General features: G+C 40.5%; 1 protein-coding gene across 1 annotated transcript; it reads right to left on the bottom strand.

The window, feature by feature from the left end:
• Positions 1-2,512: 2,512 nt before the first annotated feature.
• Positions 2,513-25,568, bottom strand: mapk3 (mitogen-activated protein kinase 3). Its single transcript, XM_050069538.1, has 9 exons — positions 25,132-25,568; positions 23,515-23,697; positions 20,457-20,646; positions 17,336-17,452; positions 16,511-16,625; positions 13,333-13,461; positions 12,506-12,615; positions 9,090-9,218; positions 2,513-5,900 (listed from the first exon to the last, which is right to left on the bottom strand). Exons 1-8 carry the CDS (start codon positions 25,344-25,346, stop codon positions 9,099-9,101), a joined length of 1,179 nt encoding a protein of 392 aa, XP_049925495.1. The 5' UTR covers positions 25,347-25,568; the 3' UTR covers positions 2,513-5,900; positions 9,090-9,098.
• Between the last annotated feature and the right edge of the window lie 240 nt (positions 25,569-25,808).

The raw sequence follows: 25,808 nt of genomic DNA, 5'->3' as shown, positions 1-25,808 counted from the left end.
CACAACACTCCAGTTTTGGGGTCTTAACAATGACATCCTGTTTGTCAGAGCACTGATTAAAAAATACAACTGCTGGTAATGCAATGACTGGTATAGGGCCAAAACACATTTCTGATCTTTTGCTGCATTATGGACTGTTGTCTTGGACAAGTCTGCTTTGTGTCCTCATAGTGAAAACTAATCATGGAGAAGCAGCATTTAGTTTTTATGTGCTACATATCTGCAGCAATCTCACACAGAACTGCAGGTCTGCTGCAACCCTGTATTTTTAAAATCAAGGCTGAAGACTTTTCTGTTTGCCTCTACCATTTATTAAATCGAATATTTCTTTCTTTCTTACACTGCACTGTAACTTTTATTCTTGTATTTATACCTGTCTTATTCTGTTTTAGCTTTTCATTTTCTATTTTCTTGGCTTATCAATGACTGTTTTTAAATGTCCTTTTATAATGTGTATCTTTGCACTTTGTAAGTAAAAACACTTTGAATTGCCCTGTTGCTGAAATGTGCTATATAAATAAACCCGCCTCGCCCTACTTTTGCTCTGAGATTTAAGTCTGTGAGCTAAGAGCCATGATTTCATGGTTAACAATCAGTGACAACTGCTGAAAAGCATTTCCGAGGTAACAATCAGTGACATCTGCTGGCAGTGAGGACCTCATCATTCATTCTCATTTGCAAAACTAACCTGACTGATGAGCGTCTGCAGCTACATGTTTGCACTGTGCTGAGATCTTGTTTCTTGTTTTTCTGTTGTTACACTCTCGTGGTTTATTTTCCCCCAATAAGTGTTGCAACTGTTAAATCTGTGGGTTTAGAAACTTTCAAATTGGGGGCAAGACTAGGGTTCAGTTTCATAGAGAGGGAGCACATTGGGGGAATAAGTAAATGTGTTATAACTGTTTTTGCTTTACTGTTTCACTTTGTGGTTGTTTTGCATCATATTTGGTCATTTTATGGTCGATCTGCGTCTCTTTGTGATTGTTTTGCATTACTTTGTGGTCATTTTGTGCTACTTTGTCGTTGTTTCAAGTCATTTCGTGGTTATTTTGTGTCAATCTGTTGCTGTTTTGAGTCATGTTGTGGTCATTTTGTGGCACTTTTTCATTGTTCCTAGTCATTTTGTCTGTTGCTTTGTCCCTGTTTTGAGTCATTTTGTGTCACTGTTGTTTCTAGTCATTTTGGTGCTATTATGTGTTAATCTGTAGCTGTTTTGAGTCATTTTGTGTCACTTTGTTGTTGTTTTGAGTCATTTTGGGTGTTTTGTTTCATTTTTTGGTTGATATGCGGTCAGCTTGCATCCCTCTAATCGTCTGCATTTCTTTTTTCTCTTTCAATTTTTTGGTTGTTTTGTGTCATTTTCATGACGTCATGCACATGCTTTATGTCTATCTTTAGTCTAACTATTATTTTTTATCTAAGCCACAGTCAAAGTCTGTCACAGAACGAAAAAAGACCACAAGAAGAAAAAAAAAAAACATCCACAAACATGTGTAACAGTATCAGGAAATTTTATTTAATTATATGTATATAATTCTGTTTCTTTGTTAATCGTTTAATTCATAATACCCATAGAATATACAGACTATAACCCTCAATAACTCATATCTCTTTGACAATCTACTTATATCTTCTTTTAAAATAATTCCTTATAAGATCCTGGAGGGGAAAATCAAAGAAAAAAGGTTTCAGAAAGACTGAAAACACTGCCAATAATAATCACGCCCATAAGAGAAATAAGGAAGAAAAAAAAATACAAATAAAAACATCCTAATTATTAAAAAAAATGATACAACTTTAACTCCCTTTTATGTAAAAAAAAAAAAAAAAAAGAAAAAAGAAAGAAAGAAATACAACAACTCACCAATATAACAACAATAGCAATAATAAGAACAGCCATTTAAAAACAACAATATCTGGAAACAGGCCTCGTGACGGACAGGCCTTTAGACTCATCGATACTGTGTGAATGTATATGGTGTGTTTAAGTGCAACTTTTCACAAACACACAGGTACACTCCTCAGAAAGACGTGCGTGTGTGAGTGCGTCAGGAGGATTGCAAAAAAATGTGGTCCTCTTGGTTCGTTCCCATGGTTACCCAGTGAGATGTTTGGTCTGGTGGCAGGTCGGTTGGAGAGAAAGAAAAACGAGCGAGCAGGGCCTGGTTGACTGGTGACCAAATATACATATGAAATACATACAAAACAAAGAAAATCTTACAGATGTGAAAGCACAGGTAACTGCAGGGAGAGGGCCCAGAACACACAGGACGAAAAGAGTCTTGGCTTTACTGATGAGCAGATACACAAACACTTGTACACAGACATAAATTACTGCAGACGATCCATGAGCTTGAACACACACAACGCAGGCGAAACTTAAAGCTGAACAGGGAGGATACAAGATGAAAACAACCTCGCAGGGGGAGAGAGAGCGGCTGGAAAGACAAAGTGCAGGCGTGCTGATTGAGTTATGCAAGTTTCCTGCATGTATGGGAAAGACAAAGTGCAGGCGTGCTGATTGAGTTATGCAAGTTTCCTGCATGTATGATCATCCATGATGTGTGATCCCAGTGAGACGGGGGTAATTATTTTCTGGAGGAGGACAGTGGAAGCAAAGTCAGTGATATGAGTTACCAATCCCACTGTGGAGAAGCAGACAGAGGAGGGAGGACTAGGAGGAGGAGGAGGAGGAGGAGGAAGGGGGAGGCAGCCCTTTGAGTAAAGCGTGGTGAGAGTCGGGAGGTTGAACAAAAGGATGAGTATCACCACATGCACCAAAAAGCCTCACACCGATCCCAGAGTGCTGGCTATGGCTTCTGAGAAAACAGCCTTTGATGCCCTTAAAAACAAAATCAATGATTTTTGCTGCGAGAGGGCGAGGCCAGTGACATCACATCACAGGCCCGCCCTGAGAGAGATAACGAGGATCCAGTGCATGTGTTGGTCCATTTTTTTGTTTGTGGGGAGGAGGGAGGAGGCTTCTCTACTGGTCCCAGTGCAACAGGCAGAGATTAGTGCAGACTGAGCTGAGCAGTTAGTACAGTCACATCCAGAACAAAGAGAGGAGGACGATAAACACAGACGTAATACACATGCAAAGAAACATGAGAAGCCATCTGAGGAACAATGCAGCCTTGAATCACCCACATTGAAGAGTAAACGTCCAGTATGTTAACAGGAAAGCACGCAGGCGAAGGAGAAGTAAAATGGGTAGGGAGGGAATATATACACTGTACAACCATGGAGTGATGGTAGCTGCTTGGCTGTGCACTGAGCCGGAATAACTGTACAGCACTCTGACATTCCTGGGTTTGACTATTATGTTGCCGATTATGCTGCATTCACGTCATATTGAAGTTAACACTAGAGTTGTTAAAATAATGATACCAAATTGATAGTTTTAGAAATGCCTCCAATACTGCCTAACATGCTGCATCAGCGAGTAAATAAGTCTATGGTCTGATCAAATACAACATTATCTATCAATAATCTAGCAAAATTTACATGCTCAGAAATCGGAAGGGAAGAAATGGTGTTGAACTTTTATCAAAATTACAAAGTTTCTGTCTTTGAAGTATCGTTTACATCTTACATCGTTTACTTCCAAGTTGTAGCAACAACTTTTCTGAAAGCTGCGATACTTACGACTTGGCACTTACTAATATGGGAGTGCCCGAAAGCTGAACAAATATGAACGCCTCACATTGGCCAAAAGCCGTCGTTCCTTGTGATTAAATCAAAATTTTAAAAGGATATGGTGTTCTATAGTCAGCGCAATCAGCTCTGTAATCATACAACCGTCTCGATGACGCTTGCAAGTTGTTTCTTTTCAGCTCTGCCGTCCATCCCATATGACGTGAACGCGGCATTCATCAGCGACACCTATGGTTTTCTCAGTAGTCGTAAAAGAGGTGCTGTTCTTGTAAAACTCCACAGTTTCGCGAGCTGCAGCGACACGACTCCAGATATTCAGGACATTTACATTCAACACTCACATCAATGAGCCGGAAAGATCATTATCTGTAAAAAGGGATGTTGGAAAGTGCTTTTTTTTAAAAATAAACTGGCCACTTTGAATACGTAAATTTGTTTAGATCTGGGTCTTCGCCGGCCTGCGCACATGTTTGACTCCATACTGTTGTTTTATAATGCTGCAACTAACGACTGTTCACGATTGTTGTTAACAATTATTGTCATTATTAATCGTTTAGTCTATAAAATGTCAAAAAATGCTCATCGCACTTTCCCAAAACCCAAAGTAACATTTTCAATTTGCTTCTTTTGTCCAACCAACAGCCCTGAACCAAAGACTCTTCATTTACGATCACAGATGACAAAGAAAAGCAGCAAATTCTCACATTTCAGAAGCTGAAACCAGCAAATGTTTGACATTTTTCGATCTACTAATTGATTAACCGACTAATCATTGCAGCTCTATCGTCCTGGGTCAAGCGGCAGCAGATAGGAACGCAGTGCAAAAACAGCATGGTGGGATGGGATGTTAATCAGGCCCCATTTTCCAGAATACTGTATGTGTTATCAGACTTGGCCTTAGATACAGAGGATCCAGTGACATTTAGGATCAAGAGGAGAATGTAATTCTATACAGGAATGTGATGCTGACACTGGATCTGCTATTTGATGTTGTGTTTTACAGAAAAGGGTGTTGTGAAGCCAAATGTAGATGATACAGTGATGTTATACCAGTGTCTCACATCAGTATTCTGGCACTGCTTGCTCTCTGTTTCATGCAATTTGGGGGAAAAAAACGTCTTGCACAAAACTTACATTAAGTCAGGTGAAAAAAAAAATGTTTTGATGTGGCACAGAGTAATATGAATGTTCTGGAAAATGGGGCGTAGGTATCACTGTTATCTCAATAGGAATTATGTTGCTTTCTGTTTGTTCCAATCATGTCGCACCTCATGAATATAACCAGCTCTCCACAAATGAAGGGGGAGTTCAGTTTGTCTGCCCTTTTATGAGTTATAGGTCAAGAAGTGTATTATTAAACTCCGATAGATATTCCTTAGTTGCTTCCCAGCCAAGTTTCCTGCATCTCTCTGCCACTTTGGTTAATTTCAGGAATGCATGCATTCATATGAACATCATACACAGTTTTGTTTGTTTCGGAAAACAAAAAACAAAACAAAAGAAAGAGCAACGACAAAGAGAACTTTAAACCTGCCAACATGCCAGTAAAAACACTGAATGCTCAAAATCAAGTGTTCAAAATAAAAAAACTGCAAATATAAACAGATACGACTCTGAACTGATCCGAAAACACTCAAACAACGGTGTACAAACAAAAACTGCGACGAGCACACTTAAAGAAAAAGAAAAAAAAAAAGCTTTTATACTTTTGTATATACATACACCCGATTAGCATCCCCGTTCTTTTAGCCCTCGATTTTTTTCAGGTTGTAATTTACATGGAGCAAGACAAGAGAGTTATGGTGTTGGTTAATACAGTAGTTTATATGAGAGGGAGCGACAGAGAGAGGAGAGCTCAGACAGACAGATCAGCGACAGGTGCAGGAGAGGAGGAACCGGGGGTTTGATCGGGACAGGAGGGGGGACAGTGTGTTACTGTGGATGGGACAGGATGAGACAGGATTTTAACGGGAGAACAAAATGTGAGGTGAGAGGAGGGAGAGTCCAACATGGACAAAACTGAAACAGTATGAGTACGACAGACCCTACCACCCCACCCAACCACAGAAATCAAAGTTAGACTTAGCTCTCTTGCAGTAGAAATGGAAAGATAAGCAGTTAAATGTTCATTTCTTGTTTTCTCTTTTTGTTGGTTTCTTGAAGATGCATTTTTCTTTTTGTTTTAGCATGTCGTTTTGGGGTCTTCTTGTTCCAAGCCTCTGGGTGGCTTTGTCACTTTAGGGCTGAAAAAGGAAAGGAAAGGAAAAGAAATGCATTTAGATCCACTTTGAATTAATGAATATTAAATGGTAAGTCCAGTTATTTACAACCTGGACCTATTTTCCTATGTTTTATTATATTTTAGTAATTCGTCCAGAAATAAGCAGCAAAACAGGCCACAATGTAACCACTTGGGGCATGTTTGCACCATAAACATACGTCCACTTTAAGTGTTTGTTTTTGCTACTGATAGGCTAAGATTGTTATTTTAAGTGTCTTAAAACATTATGGAAAGGATCACTCCAGAGACAGACATTTTTGTTCAAGAGTAAGATACTTTTTGTTTAATTAAAAACAGCCCTCAAATCGCCATCTCCAAACCAACCAGACTCCATTTAAATAAACAGTAATTTAATCATCGTAAAACACTTTATTCAAAGTCGACAGAAACAAAATAAAACTCACAAAAACCATTTGGTTTGTCTTTTCACTGCTCCAACAATCACCAACGTAATTAACTTGGTTGAAATAAACCCTTAATACACCCTGTTAGATGCATAGGGTTAGATGTGAAAATATGCTGGCTCTGTACACACCAAAATTACTGTTTTTTTTTTAAGTGGAGCCTGGTTGATTTGGCAAATGCCTCTCTGGGGCTGTTTCTGGTGAAACAAAACAGATCTTACTCTTTAACAGAAAGGTCTTTCTCAGTACCGATCCTTTCCATAATGTTGTCAGACACTAATAACAATCTGAGCCTGTCAGTAGCAAAAACAAACACTTTAAGAGGATGTACACTGACAGTGCAAACATGCCACTAGTGTTTACACTGCAGCCTGTTTCATCCCTGCTGGCTGCAGCACCTTCGCTCAATAGTGGTCCAAATAAGGTTGTAAGTAAGGTTGCAGCAATATACTGGTTTCAAGGTATACCCTGATATAAAAGCTGATTATATGCAGTTATTGCACCGTGTACATTTGCTTATCTACAATACTGAAAAAAGAAAAAAAACCCACAACTAGACAGAGAATCTTTCCTTAATTTTATGTCTTGTCAAAGGGGAGACTTTTTACACATACTTCTATCAACAAGTGGTTTCAACTCTCAATTGCAGTAATAAAACGTTTGTTCAACCAAAAATAACCCTTTCATTTTCATTCCCTTAATCATTCTGACTGATAAGATCAATTCTGAAATTGCAATATTTTCTGAGATGGTTATCATACCGTGGAAATCTCATACTGTTGCAACCCTATGACTCACCTGCTCACCATTTGTTAAGATATAACGTAACAGAACACACCCAAAATGTTTACTACAGTGACATAATGCATTGAAGACCTACAGAAAACTACAGCCAAAGACATTTGTACCAACAGGTATCTCTGCTAAATCTATCATGAACAATAGAAAGTTAACTTGGGTACTAAATTAAATGGTCATCTTTGCTTAAACTTGGAAATAAATAGTTGTAAGGTTGTGAGTGAGATGATGATGATCAACATGATTAAATAAACACCAGAATGGATCCAACCGACATAACGTCTCTTTACAGATCGGTTGTTTTTGGGCTTCCTGCTTTGGATTGTATTCTTATTAAAGAGTGAAATGTTATCACAGCTGACAGGAATAATAGTCAAATTTAAGTCTCCAAGTTGCCCTAAATTTTTATTTTAATTCCAAGTTGATATTTTAGAGATGACCCTGCAAACATTACCTTAGTATTTGAAATAAAATGTCAATCTCAATTTGTTTCATGTCCAAAAAATAATAATCTGTACATTTATTGACATTGAAATGCATTCACATGCCTCCTACATCCTGCTGACAAACACTAACTGGAATGACAGTTAGTGACAGAGCCTGAATTTATAGATATATAAAGCAATTCCTTAACACTTAAACATTTCCAGAGTCCACTTTTCAGATCAATTCTCTCACAAGACATGAAACACTGACGCTGAAAATGATGCATGCTGATAGCAGCAGGACATTAGGACTGTTCACTGGACAATGTCACTCTGTAACTGCGGATTTAATTTTTAATTTTATATACTTTATTAATCCCCGAGGGGAAATTCAATTTTTCACTCTGTTGTCAATTACACACAGGTCCGAACACACACATGCACAAACTGGACCTATACATGCACTAAGTGGAGAGATGTCAGAGTGGGCTGCCCATGACAGGCGCTCCGAGCAGTTGGGGGGTTTGGTGCCTTGCTCAGGGGCACCTCTGCAGTGCTCAGGAGGTGAACTGGCACCTCTCCAGCTACCAGCCCACGCTCCATATTTTGGTCCGGACGGGGACTTGAACAGACGACCTTCCGGTTCCCAACCCAAGTCCCTATGGACTGAGCTACTGCTCTGTAGAACTTTGTCTTCATAACAAAAAGCCTTTCCATTTCAACATTTTTTGATGAACCTACTGTGCAACCTTTATTTCCCTTAATGTAAATTTAAGTTAATATAATTAACAGAAAAGGTAGTTCCATGTTTCTGCTGAGTCTAGGTGCCATGTATGCACAGCTAGCATAATCTTTCAACTGTGTGACAGGGACAGTTGAGGTCTGGTGTGTCTGAATGAATGCATGAATGGCATTTGCTCCACTGACATCTAGTGGTCTCAAATCACAGCAAATTCTATTCAGAGCTCATAAAGTATAAAAACAACATGGGGTGAAACAAAGTAGGGTGGTCCACTTTTGACTGATGTTGCCGTTCTCTTTACCAGAACATGTTGCTGATTTGCATCAATTTCTTTTCAGCCTCACCTGTGTGTTTCCGTCACTGCAAGAGGTGCTTATATACGACACCAATCATCACCCCAAAATAGTTTATAACGCATGAATGGGACAAACAATGGCACAAAAGACATAATTTAGCCTCTTATTATTCAGATAAACTAAGAATTTAAACCAGGAAAACTAGCATGGTATGTAGCTGCATCATCAGGGGGAGCACAAGGAGAGGCGAGGAACTGAGCCTGACCCTGAGGTATCGGGTAGGCGTGTGATGGACAAATACTTAGGACATAAAGATGGAAACTTAATGTGCTTTAGCCACTGTTGTTCAGTCTGATGATGTGAGGTTTGACACTCACACTAGGAATATCTTCTAAAATATATTTCATGTATTCATTTTGCGACCTATACCAGCAGAATGTTGTGTTGCTGTGACTGTGTGTGTGGTAACTGGCCTTCTTCACATACCTGTGTGTCTCAGGAGCCCTGGTAGGTTTCCTGGAAACGAGCCGTTTCCTCAAAGATCAGTTCCTTCAGCTTCTCCTTGGGAAGGTCATCCAGTTCCATGGTGAAGGTGAAGGGCTCCTCTGCTACCGGCTACACACACAAACACACACATTGTAAAGATTCAACTAAAGCTGGAGGGCCATTTCCTTAAAATCTACTTCAAAAAATAAAGTAAAACTGAGAAGTGTGTTGTTGCAACATGCTGAACACTGTTATTAAACTCATAAGAGGCAGTTGCACGTTTTATACGAGTCAGGCTTTACTTATGCTACCAAATGGGGATGGTAGCATGGTCGTTTTTACAGGGGTCCCTTGACCTCTCACCTCAAGATATCTGAATGAAAATGGTACCTACAGGTCTCCCTTTTCGGACATAACCATGCAGTTTTGGGCAAAAACCAAGCAACTTTTTTTCATGCAGCATAAATGTGTTATTTCCGCCTATTGTATTTAAATATTTCTGCATACCTAGGTTCCCAAACAGTCTTGGAATTGCATAAATGGGGTATTGGAAAGTTTAGACTCTTATGGATTTAATAAGCCCAATTTTATTCATGTATGGTGATGTTTTTCCACACAGTAGTCATTTCATTGTAATGAGACCATTTCTTTGAGACAGACATCACGGTATGGAATGAACTACTCTGACCTCTAGAATAATCACAGCCTCGTGAAACTTTACAACCATAAACTGGAGACCTCAGGCATTCAAAGGATGCTTGGCTTTCATGCTTATAGTGACAATAAGAGGGTTTCGCAGCAGTTTCAAGAACAGAATTGCTTGCTATCCAATCACAGAAAAAAAGAGTTTTTACAGATATCTCTGAATGGCTTCAGTTTCTCAAACTATATCACAGCATGGATTTTTCTGAGGTGTTATATAAGGTCTTGTTGTCTTAAAGTGGTATTTTGGAGGATTTTTGACAATTTTTTATCCATTCTTAAGTGGTGGAAAATCTGGATAGACACCTAACCAAAACACACATCTATGACTTGAAAAACTCAACACAGTGCTGAGCTGCATCTCAAATTTATCTTCAGGTTCCCAGCTTTCACATGACGTATACCATTTTTATGTGGCATATACTGTTGACCTGCTTTCTGCCCCTAAAGATCCCCTGGCTCTGCAAGTTTATGGTAGGCCTGGATGTTGGGGGTGGAGTGTTAGAGGTTAAACACAGTTCAATGGAAGCTGTAATTTTCACAAAGTTTGCTGTAAAGTGTTTTAACAGCTACGTTTAAAAACTGGAAAAACCAGTGAAGAAATCCACCGCTTTAACTTCTACAGTCCAGTACTAGGATTCAGTTAATGCTAACGTAAGCTGAGATGCGATTACATTCTTTAACCTCTCGAGCTGAACCACGGAGCGAACGTAATACCTTCTGCATTCCAAACACAGCTAAGAGGCTTCCCAGCACAAAGCAGGAAAACAATTAAGTCTTGGCTCATGGTTAAAGAACATGTTTGAATGAATGAGCCCTTCTGCCCCCAACATTTGTGAAAAACTCAAAACAAACCTTTTTTTCATGTTGTTGTTACGTTTGTGCAAATTCCTCTGAAGAGAGCAGTGCAGTTTTAAATTTTAGGGATGCACTGATATTCACCTTGTTGACTGCAATCACCCTATCAGCAAATATGATGACATCAACCGATGGCAGCGGCTGATGTTTTTCTGTTGTGTCACATCAATTTTGCGTAGTAAAAAAAAACAAGGCTCAAAACTAACAGCATCCCATCATCCCGGGGACAATATAAAACATGTTTGGGACAAACAGAGACCTTCCTTGGGATGCTGTCGGGAGAAAAGAACGCAATAAACTCACTGACAACACCTCAGGAGACACACCCTATTCTTTCCCTGATAAAGCTAGACTGTGAACACCAAGTCCATGTTGACATCAGCAGGAGACCTAGTTATCTTAAGCAACTGCTAACAGCTAATGAAGGCTCCATTGAGTTACATTATGATGCATTCAGGCTCTATTTAGTGAAAATAAGTGTTCGGGGAAGGGAAATTTAACGTTCTTATGATGGGTTCAAATGTATTTTTGTAAAATTTAGCTTTTGACGAGAAACTTGAATAAATAGAGAAAAGGCAATGACATCATGGCACATTGCATTCTGGATAGTAGCATCCATACTTATAGATGTGCCTCCTCAATAGAGACAAAAAAACAAAAACAAGAGTAGATCAGTCAAAGAGCAAGTGCAACATTCCCTACAAGAGAAGTTGATCATTCTATTTAAGCTGCACAAGGATGCAAAGAAGCGCTACTGTGCCATGTTAAAAGGAAATAAACAGTACCAATCTGTAACAACTAGTGATGCGGTCAGGTGGTTTGGGTAAGCTTTAGCAAACAAGTAGCTTTATCATCGGCGCTGCTGCACTCGGGCTTTATGTTATTCATCTTTTGAACAGAAAAATCAATTAAAATCTGAGATATTTAAATCTCTCTCTGGTCATAATGTCCAGACTGCACTTCTGTAATGTCAAGTAAACAAAGCACTGTACCGGTCAGCTGTGCGCTAGAGATCATACTTAAGACTTAATCACTTAAAAGATGGCTGAGTACTTGCCATCTTCTTAAGTTTTTACATTTAAATTAAAAAAAATTAACATTTACTATTGTGATATTTTCTAGAAATGACATACAATATAACCAACAGCAAGTAGGTTGATATTATAAATGGTCATTGCCAGAAACTTTCAGCTCCGGTTTGCAGGTTTACAGTTCAGGTTCAGGTTGATGATTTACAGGTCGGGCAGAGAACAGTTATGGCCTCTGATAATGCAGTAAACGTTTAACATTTCACTGTGTTTTCAAACTGGATAAAATATAAACTCAACTGAGCTGTCCGAAAGTACTTGATCTCTACCGTAACTACCGTGTCTTAAAGTCCCACAATGCTTTGCGCTGATCTCTACTACTCTAGTCATGATCCTATTCTCTATACAGTTGTTTAAAGGAGCAATAAGTTGATGCACAGCAACATAAGATAGATATCTGAGAGGGACTTAACATAAATTACATACAGTAAATAGGCTTTTAAAGCAGTTATTTAAAATAAATAGGCCTACTTGTTCTAATGTGGAAGAACGTTATTTTAAAGGTTTTTTCATGAATGTGTGTGGTTTAATTTGTGCTGATTCAAAAGGTAGTGTAATGAAGGGCTGAGTGACTTTAAAAACAGTTCAATTTCTTTGCTTCCCTGGCAAAAAAGGGGGAATAAATAACAAAAAACAAAAAACAACCCACTGGCAATTGGCCAGATTGTTACCCTAAACATCAGTATCGGCCCCAAATTTCACAATCGGTGCATCCCTAGTTTTAATATTGATAGACGGAGAAGGCACTGTTCTTAAAACTTGAAATACCTCATCTGTGGGATCGTAGTACTGCTCCAGGTAAGGATGAGCCAGGGCCTCCTCAACGCTGATGCGCTTCATGGGGTTAAAGGTCAACATGCGGCCCAGCAGGTCCAGAGCTGCGTCAGATTCATCAAGAGCTCCAGTTAGTTCAATCAACCAGGCTGTGCAGTTTCTTTTCCTTACAGCGGTATTCATTTCATTTCACTGTCAGTGATACTAAAACTACTAAAGATATATAAAAGAAAAAATATTTATATAATTATTTACTTATTTTTCCATCACTGTATAGCTGGATCTTAAAAGAAAAACACACATTTTAATATACAAATCAAAGTTAGTTGATAAATATTAATGTTATGACAATTCTGTAACGTGATATTTATTATCCCTTCATTCAGTGTTCTAGTTTTAAGCACCAAACTTTACTGGCTCCTTCATGCTTATTGTGAATTTAAACAGAGAAAGTCCACACAACAGCTTTGTACAGATGATCTGACAAAAGGATAATTACACATTAAAAGCCTGTTATATAAATGTTCTTCAGGTCTATAGGAGGCAGAATGACTGTTTAGTGTCAGCTACAGGAGACCATAACTTGTACAATGGTTCTATTGACTGGTCACTGAAAAAAAACAAAAACAATGAACAGTCGCCAGTATGTTTGTTAGTGTGACCACACAGCGGCATCTGCTGCCAATTACGGGCCATACAGAGCAGCTTCTCCTCCTACTTCCCAGATTAGTATGTAGGTTTTGTTATTCTAAATTTAAACATCTTATTTTCTTCCCTGACATTCTAAATTTACAAATGAGTAACACGTAGCGCTGCCATACCTTTGGAGTCTGCCTTGTAGAGAGTTTCCCAGGGGATCCTGTTTTTATGAGGCAGAGACTGCAGGTAGTTCCTCGCCTTCATGTTGATAATGCAGTTCAGATCATCTGGAGATGGAGAGCCAAGGATGCCTGCACACAGAGGAGAGCGAGGGAATATGTGTCAATATGGCTACTCAACTGATAGCCTATGTCAGGAACAGGGTGTGGCTGTTGAGGCCTTTGCTCACTGGGGGTGTGACTAATAAATGACAAACATTTTATTTTATCTAACATTTATTTAAACATGTAATCTCATTGAGTACCGGGTCTCGTTCTCAGGAGAATATCAAAACTACGCAAACCGACAGCTGCTATACAACAGTTGTGACACTCATTCAATAAAAGGTTCTGATGCAAACAGATTGGCAAGCAGCGACAACTACCGGGATCGTATTGACCCAAAGAAACGTCTAGCAGACTGTGTGAGGTAAGCTGTTGTATAGTCGAAGCAACTGTAAGCTATTTTATATTTTTTAGTGAATTTGAAGTTCCCTCTGGCAGACAAAGTGTACAAGACTAGGCCTTTTGTTGTGAAAGGTCAGAACAAAGGAGTGGATATGGTATGCGCTGCTTTTGTTACGGTTGAAAGAAGTAATTAAGTTTGCCATCCTGGTTTGGAGTATGGAGCCTTCATGTGGTTGTTTTACACAGGGATGCAAGGATTTTTGTTGGTCGACACAGAAGTTACCGTCGCCGTTCTGTGGCAAACAAATGTTTGATACTTAAACATTTTATTCCGCAAGATAATCTTTACAAATGAACACCACCAGGATTATTGAAGTGTAGATGCAATAGCTAGAAGTAAAAAGCTAACGCTAGGCTTTAAACAATCTGCACTACGGTCGCAAAGCTGTGTTTGATGTGATGATTTTCTGTAGACTCATTAAAACACCTGTTAGCAACTGCCTTTTTTAGACAGGCTTCAGAATTCACAACTGGGGAATTTACTGACGTTATTTTATGTCGTAGAAGAAAACGTTAAAGTCTCTAAAGCTTGTGTTCACCACAGACCTTATTTCAGATGTCTAACCAAAAACCCATTAAAAAAAAAAGATTAACTAAACCTCCGCCCACTGTTCAACTGTTCAAATGACGGAACTTTCGAGAAGTGCGACTTCAAATATTTATAGTAATCTTATTGCACTTCAGACCCCTTCGATGTTGGGAGTGAGGGGAGCCTGGAGTACAGATATGGGAGGGGAGAGTCTGACTGCACCTAATTTTGACCCAACCTGCATTAGATGCAAGTTTGAATCTGCATCCTTATACCATACATTTTGGGCCTGCCCCTCAGTGGCTAAACTGTGGGAATAGATATTAAAATGTCACTCTGATAAACATAACATAAATATCCAACCCTCTCCATGTATTGCTCTATTTGGAGTTTTACCAGTGAGCTCACCACTGTCTGAATCCCAGCATGGGGCAGTAGCCCCAGCAACATGTACTGCAAGAAGGGTTATTTTGCTAAACTGGAAATCCCCTGACACTCCCCCATTAAGACACTGGGTTAGAGACCTATTGATGTCTTTGAGCTTAGAGAAGATCAGATAGTCACTTAAGGGTAAAACTGACCTGTTCTCAAGGATTTGGGACCCCTATAAAGCTTACTAGCGAATGCTGCCTTTTAACTCCTCGCAATTTTTATTTTTGTTTGTGTGTTTGTCTCTTTCCCTCTCTCCTCATTTAAATTCATTTATTATTGTTTTTGTTTTTCTCTGTATTTTGTCTTGATAACTTGCCAGCCATGTATTAGGTTGTTGCCCCCCGACCGCACAAAAAAATGTCCCCAAAACAAGTGCTGCTCATCCCAGATTCAGATCAATCACATCTCACTCATTACTTGAAACTGTAAGTTCAGATCTCAAAAAGTTGAGTTACCTGAGCTAAGAATACCAAAAATGTTAAAAAGCTCATCCTAGTGATGCAAAGGTCGACCCACAAACCGCAGAGTTTGGGTAAGCTTGTTAGAAAATATCGCAGGTTTCTGTTATAGTCTGACATATTCAAATCTTAGGTGGAACAGGTGGTGCGGTGGTTAGCCTGTCGCCTCATTTACTGGAAATGCAGGCATGATTTAATATCCATGATTCACCCCTAACAGTGACTGGATCCTGTGTCTTACGGATTGTAAGACTGTCTCTTTTGTTGTACTCATGATTACTGTCTGTATCTCAAATTACCCCTCAAGGACATTAAAGTTTTACCTTACCTTACGCCACAGAATATAGCCAACAGCGAGTAAGTTGTTACTAGCGATGGTCATTTACCAGAAACTTTCAGCTCTGGTTTTTGGGTCAGGTTTGGGGGTTTAACGCATAAGTTTTCTGGTCATAATAGGCTGGGATGGTGCAGGTTTTTAAAAAACCCTTACCTTCACATCACTAGCACAAGCTGTTTGAATTGGTAAATTATCTTAAGAATAACTGAGCAAACAAAGACCAAGGAAAAACACGAGAAAATCAGAGTGAATGCAAATGTGACTGATCATCTTGCAAATAAAAATGACTGATTAAGTGCTGTAAGTGACTTCACAGTAGGGCGGCACAATGTATTGTGAGCACAGACAAAAACTGTAAATAATGACTTTAGTTGTTCTTTTATCTCAGACATGTGTTAGGATGTTACATACCTTGACATGTTTTGGTGGAAACTTACGCCTTCCTCAGAAGTATCACTTGGTGGTGGTTGTGATGCGTCTTTATCAGCTGATCTGTCAAATCAGCTGATATTAGGGAGGCGTGACCAGTTTTGGCAGCTGATAAAGATGCGTCACACCCACCACCAAGTGACACATCTGAGGAAGGCCGAAGTTTCCACCGAATCATGTCAAGGTATGTGATATCCTAACACGTCTGAGATAAAAGAACAACTAAAGTCATTATCAGAAACTAAAGACATAATGAACACCATTGAACTAAAAACTGTAAATGCCAGAGAGGAACTGGTGCCTAAAAAAATAATTGCTGTCTGGCAATATTTTGGATATAGAAAAGACGATGTGGCAGAAGCACAGGTACTGTGAAAGTCTGAGTAAAGAGCTGAACACGCATTAAAATCTGTTTAACTTATTGTCTATTTTATTCCTGCAGCCCTGCTTCATAGTGTTAACATCTTGTAGAAATGAGTGAAAACTCACCCAGTATGTGGTTGAGCTGGTCCAAGTAGTGTTTCCCAGGAAAGATGGGCCTGTTGGACAACATCTCAGCCAGGATGCAGCCCACTGACCAGATGTCAATGGACTTGGAGTAGCCCTGAGACACAAACGAACATATTGTACATACAGTAAACAAACCAAGGCCCTGATCAGACAAAGAGCTTTTTAGCAGCCTGGGCGGCTTTTTGTGATGGTTTTAAAAATGAGAGTGAAGCATTTTGCTCACTGCTTTTGCACTGCTGAACACCTCGTATTTTTCCATTTTTGGTGCCTCACGTGTTTTGCAGGAGCACCCTGAATGCCTCCAGTAGAAAAACTTCAGCTCAGAACAAAAAAGAGCTCTATGTCATCTGCCTTTTTTCCCCCCAATGTCCAGTCAGATGAATTGCGAGTAGTGGCGATGACAACAAGTGGCAGCGTACATGGTCTATGTTAAACTAACGTTAGCTCACTTTTATCATCGCCTGAGGCAAGCTGCAAGACAAATCAGGACAAACTGTAGCTTCAGCTAATTTCTAACATCTTACCAACCATAATTGGACCCAACGATTGACAGCAGATTGTCAAACTGTCACCTACTCACTCTAATATAAGCCTTGAACCAACCATCATCCAGACGAGGCAGAATGGATCTCCATTTCTCTCTGTCCAGTCCCCAAGTGACCTTCGCCTGTCCATTTTTCATGCAAGTTTTAAGGTTGCAGCTCTGTAGCTGCAAAAAGTACTCTGTCTGATCGGAGCCTAACAAACCATCCAGTCCAATACAGAATCCACATCAGTTACTCACACAAACACACACATACTTACCTTAGAGTTGAGCATGATTTCTGGAGCCCTGTACCAACGTGTAGCCACGTACTCAGTCAAGAAACCTGTGTGGTCGTGCTCGGGATCGGCTATACGTGCCAGGCCAAAGTCACAGATCTGAAGATGACACAAAAAATCAGACGTCAGAAACATTATATTTATATCAGTCAAGCCCCACACGCATTAAGAATATGAGAGTAGGTAAAGCTGAGCTAAGATTTTCCTTCAACTGGAGAATCCACTTCAGATACAGCTCTACCAGTTCCCATTGTTATGCCTCTCTGAAGCTTTATTGCTCCTACTTTACTTTCTAATCTTAAGGCCTGAACTTCTACATTATGTTTGTGTGTAATTAAAATACCAGATTGCAGGAAATGTGGGGCAGGCAGTATTCCAGTAGAGGGGAGGAATCATAATATCGGTTTCCTATTTATTTGCCTTTGTTAACTGAGTGGATCAATTATTTTAAATCTACTTTAGTATTACATTATGAATAAACGCAATAAAGAATATTTTGCTGCTGGAAAGATGATCTTTTAATAAAAACTAGGCTTTCTATACAGTAGACAGAGGCGAATACTTTTGAAATTGGTGCTACATGAGAGAGAAAAAGACAGAGAAAACAGAGGGAAAAGGACTGTGGCATTTGCTTTTGCCCAAGAGGTAGAAAACCTACAATGACCAGAATGCACAGCGCCGCACCAGACCAATAAAAGCTCCCGCTGGTAGGTGATGTAATGGAAATGCATCCATTTGAAATGGTGGCCTGTTTGATCGGAGTTTGGTCTGAGTTTGAGAGAGAGATAGAGGTGGGTCAGTCTTTTGATCCACTTCTATACTCTTTGAGTCTGTGGTGGCGGCACGAGCGGTGCAAAATGTTTCATCTGGTGGGGAGGGGATATCTAGGCACTGGTGAAATGGAGGAAGTTTACAACACTTCATTTAGACATACTACCCACACTGTTATGATACAAAAATGGTTGCAAATCTGCGATGTACCCTTCTACGTAACATCAGTGATACAGAGTCACAGATGTAACAAACAGCTGCAGTAATGAGGGTTTATTTATTTTTTTTATCCTGTAGAGGAATGTATCAGTAAGTAGCTGCAACATGTGCTGCCTTTGTTCTCCACTCCTCCCACATGATCAACTAATCCAGGGATTGATGGCTGTGCTGCTAAGAGTTCACAAGTGTACTCTGAAGCTGTACAACCCGGCAAAGAGCGAAGAGAACCCTGATGGCTCATATCAATGTGTTTATAGTGGCTTGTTTTAGGTTCTGGTAAAAAGACCACCACTAGCGAATCACTGCGGAAACAGAGTGAAGGAAATGAATCATCATTAATCTGCGATGCTTAAGACAAGCTTTCTTTCAACTTGTTTGCTGTGCACTTTGATTTTAAGTTGCGGTTTCCTATTTTCCGGAATGCATTTTAGCAATCAATGATTTGATTGGGCCTAGAGCACTACCATTTAGCATAACAGTCTGTAGATGCATCTTCACAAACATAAAAAGCAGTGGCTGTAAATTATTATTATTATTAATAAATGTGGCTTAAATTTCAAATAATCCCTGTGAGCAAAACCCTAAAGTTTCAGATCGCTCTGAATACTCTGCTTCCAACATTTTTTTCTACCTTTGAGACAAGGTGACATCAGATCATGACACTGCTACATGAAGCTGCCTGCTATAGCGTCAAGGAAACAGGTCATCTTGGTTGCTAATGTTGTTAATTTCTCTCGAATTTCAGATCATATTCCTGCTGGAACAAGTCCGCTTGTACTAAGAAGGTTTTATTGGTCATTTGTCATGGGAGAAAGTGCTGCTGTACACACACACACACACACTCCAGCTGCAAGTACACGGCTGCATGTAGCCACACACTAACGTCAGGTAATCTTGGTTGCTGATGTTGTTAATTTCTCCCTGATTTCAGATTCCTGCTGGAGCATGTTTGGTTGTGTTTAGAGGTTTTTATTGGTGATTTTTTTTTTTGGTAGAGTGCCACTATTTTTCATTACGGTCATTCCCCAGCTGCTGTGACGGTGAAATGCGCAAGATCCGGAAACGCTGACCAATCAGAGCGGAGTGGGCTTTTTCGGGAGGGGGGCTTACACAGACAGGTACTAAAATGACTGTTCAGACAGTGGGTGAATACAGGTGTTCCAGCACAGATGGCCTGAGGAAAATAAAGTGTGCTTTGACCATTAAAGCAGGTAAAAATGTACTGATAGAAACTCAAAATACAAGTATAAACCTGAAACCATCCTGCAGCTGTATTGTGTTAGGGAAAGACGCCTTTGGTCTATTATTCTAAGGTACTAATACCTAACTGGACAATAAATATACTTAAAAAAAAGATTGTTTTGATCCTAATTAATACACTCCAGAAGTATTTCACTTATTCCACCTCACGTTGGGCTACTTAGCTGCAAAAATAACAAACATACCCATTTGAGAACAAAGCAGAATCAGGAAAGGGAAACGCCTCAAGAGTTTTTTTAACAGCATCACAATCCAACTGTGAGTAAGTTAATGTTGAGTATCTGCAAGTATCAAAGTTGATTCAGTGCTTACATTTTTAAAGTGAACCATTTACTGCACAGTGAACAGCCAAGACAAGCAAGAAAGGGCTCAGGTCAATTCATCACCCATATCCAACATTCCTAGGATGCTTCCTCAATCTTGGTGAACGCTGTAACTTGCAAGTGGTACCAATGTTTAAATAGACATTGGATTCTTGTGTAAGACATTTTTTTAGATAACTGAAAATAAGCATTTGGCTTGAATGCACCATCTGAGTGTGGGAGAATATCCTCATTTTAACTTCTGTCCCCAAAACATGAAGTGTACCAGCTACTATTTTTGTATCACAGGGAATGTTTAACATCTATACTAAGTTTACCACAGATAAATGCAGGATTTCCACGTAACTCCATATGAAAGCAAAAACATGCATGTGTAGTTTTCCTGTAGGTTTATGTGCAAACCCCACCATAACCTAAAATAACATTAAAAAAATCTAAATTTGTCTTTTTTCTGCTGCCTGAGAAAAATTAAAAGTAGATACAGTACTCTAGTTAATACCAGTGATGATGATTTGTGTGTGTGTGCTGACCTTGAGGTCGCAGGTGGTGTTGATGAGCAGGTTGGAGGGCTTGAGGTCACGGTGCAACACGTTGGCTGAGTGAATGTACTTGAGGCCTCGCAGGATCTGGTAGAGGAAGTAGCACACGTGGTCGTTGCTCAGCCTCTGGCTCTTCAGCAGCTTGTACAGGTCCGTCTCCATCAGAGTCTGCACGATGTAGCTGGAAGGATGGACAGGTCAAGGAGGACAACGGCAGGGCAGAAAGCATCCGCTGACACCAGGAGAAACATAAGGACGACTCTGAGAGTGATTTCTAATGTGTTGTAAATTATTCAGCAACAGAAGTTTATGAATAAAATCAAAGCGGGAGCTGCTGGACTGTATTTGATATTACATTTGCCCTTTTCAAATTTCATGTGGTTCGACCTTCAGCTTCAGGGTGCAATGACTTCTCTGTCATGTTTTCTAGAGTCTTGTAGGGAAAACTGAGACTTGGTCAGCTTGGTCAATTAGGCGCAATAACTGTGGTGCAACAACTTTGTTCCTCAAATCTTAACATTAAACAACTGTGACACAACAACAACTAGCAGCTAAAGTATGTAGCGAATCATTTGAGAGTTATCCAATCATTAACACATCTGATACAGACAGTCAAAAGTGCCCTAGTTGTACAGAGGGTCTAAAACGGCTGCACGACCAGTGAGAAATATTCTTCTGCAGGCTTTTGCAATACTATTAGAGCATACGTTTCTTTAGCTAAGCTAGTGGCATAGCTGTGGGAATGGCAATGGCAATGACAGTCAGTTGGTCCACCACTTTGATCCTGACTTAAATATTTAAACAGCTATTGCATGGACTGGTACAAACCTTGGTACCAACATTCATGATTCCCAGAGAATTGTAATATCTTAGCGTCACTGTACCCAAATACAGCCTCACAGAGCCACTTGCACAGCTGTCTAATATAAGTCACTCTATTGCGCAACGCTCTTCCTGCCAGCTGAGCTGCATACAGATCAGAACCACCCCTTTTCCACCAACACGAAATAGGCTTCATTCTGGTTCACACACCTAATTTTGAACCGTTCAGAGCAGACTGACCCAAAATAGCTGTTTCTCATCTGTTGTCTTGACCCTGAAGTGTCAACCATGATGACATCAGTGGCCATGTCATATTCTACAGGTTGGAAAGAGAGGATAGAGAAGGAAACAATAGAGAAAAAAAGAGCATGCATTGGGCTCATTAGTGGGTTCATGCTTGTTTTTCGGATAAAAACAAGAATCTGTAAAAACAGAACAAAACCGTGCAGGTAATCAGTGTGAACCACCATCTTGCTACAACTGTTTACTTCAGTTGCAGAACGCCCTGCGATGATTACAATGGTTCAACTCAAATCTGGTAGAAACGAGGGCAGGCTGGTTCACTAGATAGCACCAAGGTTCAAAGAATCCTGAATAGAACCAGCTCAAGAACCAGAGCTTATTTGGAGCTTTTCGGAGTTGGTGCCATCCCTTGATCAGGATTCAGTCAACAACCCAATACAAAAAGTGCAGCAACTAAAGAGATCGCAAGAAAACCAGGCCTAAATAATACATGGACATCATGCATTTTCTTTTCCACTGTTTTAAGTGGACAAAGCAGCTTTTCACAGAAAAACTGATGGAGTAGCAGCAACTCACTGACCAGCAGGGCCACAGTCCACTGCTAACTGCTCTGCAAATCACTACTATCACTCAGAAAGTCTGCAAGAACTGACCTGAAAAATGCAGGTAAATTCTAACAGCAGACACGTTGAAACTTGTCAAAATACTCAACTGATCAGTTTTAGATTGTGTTAAATTAACAGCTTGACTGGGTAAAGCTGAGACTAAATGTTTGGAGAGTTAAAGCCCCAGTGTGTAGGATTTAGGGGGATATATTGGCAGAAATTAAAAATAATATAATAAGTATATTTTCTTTTTGTGTGTAATCACCTGAAAATAAGAATTGTTGTATTTGTTACCTTAGAATGAGCTGTTTATGTCTATATAGGGAGCAGGGCCTCGTCCACAGAGTCCACCATGTTACACGCCCTTGTTTCTACAGTAGCCCAGAAGAGACAAACTAAATACTGGTTCTAGATAGGGCCATTTGCGTCTTTGCATTGGCCTCTGTAGTTAGCAACCAAACAAACAAATTTTACTGGTTTAAATTACTTGTTTTTGTTTGTGTTGGAGACTAAGAGACCTCTATCGATAATTCGGCGCCCGGTAAAACAATCATGAATGGCGAACACTAAAGGAATCCTTACCAGGAGTTCAGGCTTTACACGGGAGACGTTTCAGCTGCTTGCAACCTGCAATCCTCACCACTAGATGTCACTAAATCCTACACACTGCTCCTTTAATTTAATTTGTGCCTGGACAACAGTGCTTATTGTATTTCTTAATGGTAAAATCATCTAAATGACTTTTAATGTATTTTGCAATCACTTTGGTTCCAGCATCTATTAGACAATGCTATTGGACAAATGAATAAAAAAATCAATGTACAAACTGTAATTTAAAGTAATTATCAGTTACACCCAGCACCTCAAAACAATTTTGTTACCGTTTATATTTCATATATAGCCGAAACAGTAGCTTGTCCAGCCACAAAAGCCACAACTGTCTCAGTTTTGCTCCTTATTAACTGTTCCACTGAACTCCTGCTCAAACCAATCTTGGGGCTCTACAGTAAGGCTTGAGTATGAGGACTGGAAGCTGGATTATTATCTCCTTGTTTATTTGTTTGCTGTAACCTCACCACGCTGACACATTGCCTCGATCATTTCTAAGTCAGGTGTACTCACGACAGAAATCTCCCACACACTTGAAATGAAAAAGCAGAGCTGTTGCTCCTCAGAAGTCACTGTACACTGTTGTGTTGCAGGTTGTTGAAGGCAAAATAACTGGATGTTTTAATTAACACCTTCTGAGTGTTACACTTATAGTAAGTGCAGCACTACATAAATAAAAATAATGCTTTCAACTTTCAGGTTTGATTCAATCTTAATTTGGGGAGTAAGTGACAGATGCATGGCCCCTCCTGTAAAGCATTAAAGGATACACATCCCTCATGTTGTCAATGTGCCGTGCCCTGAGAATGTCGTTGATGCCGATGATATTCTCATGGTGGAAACGCAGCAGGATCTTGATTTCCCTCAGTGTGCGCTGGCAGTACGTCTGGTGCTCAAATGGGCTGATTTTCTTGATGGCTACACGCTGGCTTGTCACGTTGTCCATAGCAGAGCTGGGTAGGGTGGATGGGGAAAGAAGAAGCACAAAACAGGTCTCATATTACACACTGACTGTACAATTCACGCACAATGACGTTATCAGAAACTGGGCTAATACTAAGCTCCAAAAGGGCGTTGCAGACTGTCTCCACTGCCAAGATGCACACATCTTTTTGCTGTGATTTGTTGTGAAGTACTGTAGGTGTATGCCTGAGTGTAGGTGCAGTGTCAGTGTGGTGTAGGTGTGGAGTAGATGGAGGCTGAGAGCAGCCGTGAATGGTGCATTTCTGGGACCCTTGAATTCACTGTCCCTTTGCATGGGGGGAAAAAAATCATCCAAGCTCAGTTTTTACACAGACACTCAGCCTCATCAGGAACAACGGTTACATCACATCTTCCCTGTTAGTAAAGGCGTTTTTTTTTCTTATTGCACAACACACTGCATAAACTGAGTAAATTCACATGCCTGTGTGCTGTCTGCCGTGGCTGGAATACTGTGACATGAACAAACAGCACTGTATGTTGGTTAAAATCACATCTCTACACCTGGATAATAATCAAGACGCAGTTTTGAAGTTAGTGTAAATCATAAGGTTAAACTATAATTGGTTTTCTTTCACTGTACAAACCAGAGGGTGTTGCCAATGTTTACAAACACCAAATGCTGCAAAAGTGGAATCACATGCCCCGTGGTGACAGTGACAAAATAACACAGTGCTGACACACTTCTGTTTGGAGATGACAGTGATCCACACGGCGTGTCTTGTTGAAATGTCTGTGTGGGCCCAGCTCTCATGCTACCGTCCACTTTGCACTGACACGCAGTGCTGTCACATCTGATTCTGTTCACAGTTCACCCTCGATTGCGATGACTTGGCATTGATGTCAAGTGCAACAGGGTTGCTTAACATGTCCACACAGGGCTGTAGATCTCACACAGCGATAATACGAGGAAAGGCCTCGCTTAAACTGATAAATCCCACTCGCATCCTCTGCAGCAGCTTTGCTGCAGGCTAACAATCAGAATTTAAGCAGAGATCAAGGTGGTTGTGAGACTGTTGCAGGACGTATGACATGGATGTAGCGATAACTAGCTCACATTTGCGGTCGAATGCAGTCTGCAAAAGATTTCTCGTCGGATAGCAGACTACGTCCTGCGCAATCACTCCCAATCTTGTTTCCTGTAAAGCTCATAGCCACGCCTGTAACCAGTCAGCTAACCTGCTAACCACAACATGAGCTGCCTTCAGGTTTAACAATGTCTGAATGTTGGGCAGCAGTTTAAACACACACATCAACACCGCAGTCACATTTACTGGGCAACGCTTGTTGAATACAGCAGCTATGGTTAGCTGGCTAACGGAATTTGCTAACAAACAGCTTATGTTAGCTAGCACTTTTGATTTAGACACTACGGTGGCCCGACAGAGACGACAAGCACAACTCACCAAACCATTCCGTACGCCCCCTCCCCGATGTAAGACAGGTTCGTGTAGCGGGGGCCAACATCAAACATCTGGCCCTTCACGGACTCGCACGCGGGCTTGGCTCCCACAGCTGCGGGCGCTCCATCCTGCGCAACCGGGAGAGGCGCCCCGGCAGCAGAAGCGCAGTTGGAGCCTGCGGCCCCGACCGCTGCTGCAGTGCTGCTCGAATCCGCCATTCTTCCTCTCCAAACCGCTCCTGCTCTGTCACTGTGTTTCACCGAGGGACCACCGACGCTCTCAGCACGGATTAACGTTTGTCCGGAGCTTTAACCGAACGGATTGTTTGATTGACGGAGCAAAGCGACTCGATCAGGGCCCTCTCTACTACCGGAGTGTAAATGGATTTCGTGCGCGAGCGCGGATTTGGTCTCAGCACCGAGCGTAAATGCGCGTGCCAAACTACGGTAATACAGGTGCGTTAGATATGCTTCCCAGGGTGACTTGCTCGGGCGGAGTCGCGTCAGTTGGCTATAGGCACCGCCTGGTCAGCTCCAATGTTACAGCGAAACAAGCGCAATCTGCAAAATAAACATGCAGCAGCAGCCACGAGTGGGCGTGCCGAAATATGTTGCATGCTGCCTGTTGAGACAAGAATAATAGACTTTATGATCAAATACTCATTTTATTCATTTGTTTGT

The sequence above is a fragment of the Epinephelus moara genome, chromosome 18 (genome assembly GCF_006386435.1).
Source record: "Epinephelus moara isolate mb chromosome 18, YSFRI_EMoa_1.0, whole genome shotgun sequence".
Lineage (NCBI taxonomy): Eukaryota > Metazoa > Chordata > Actinopteri > Perciformes > Serranidae > Epinephelus > Epinephelus moara.
Note: the sequence above shows the minus strand (reverse complement) of the source record. Positions and strands in the feature narration are given on the sequence as shown.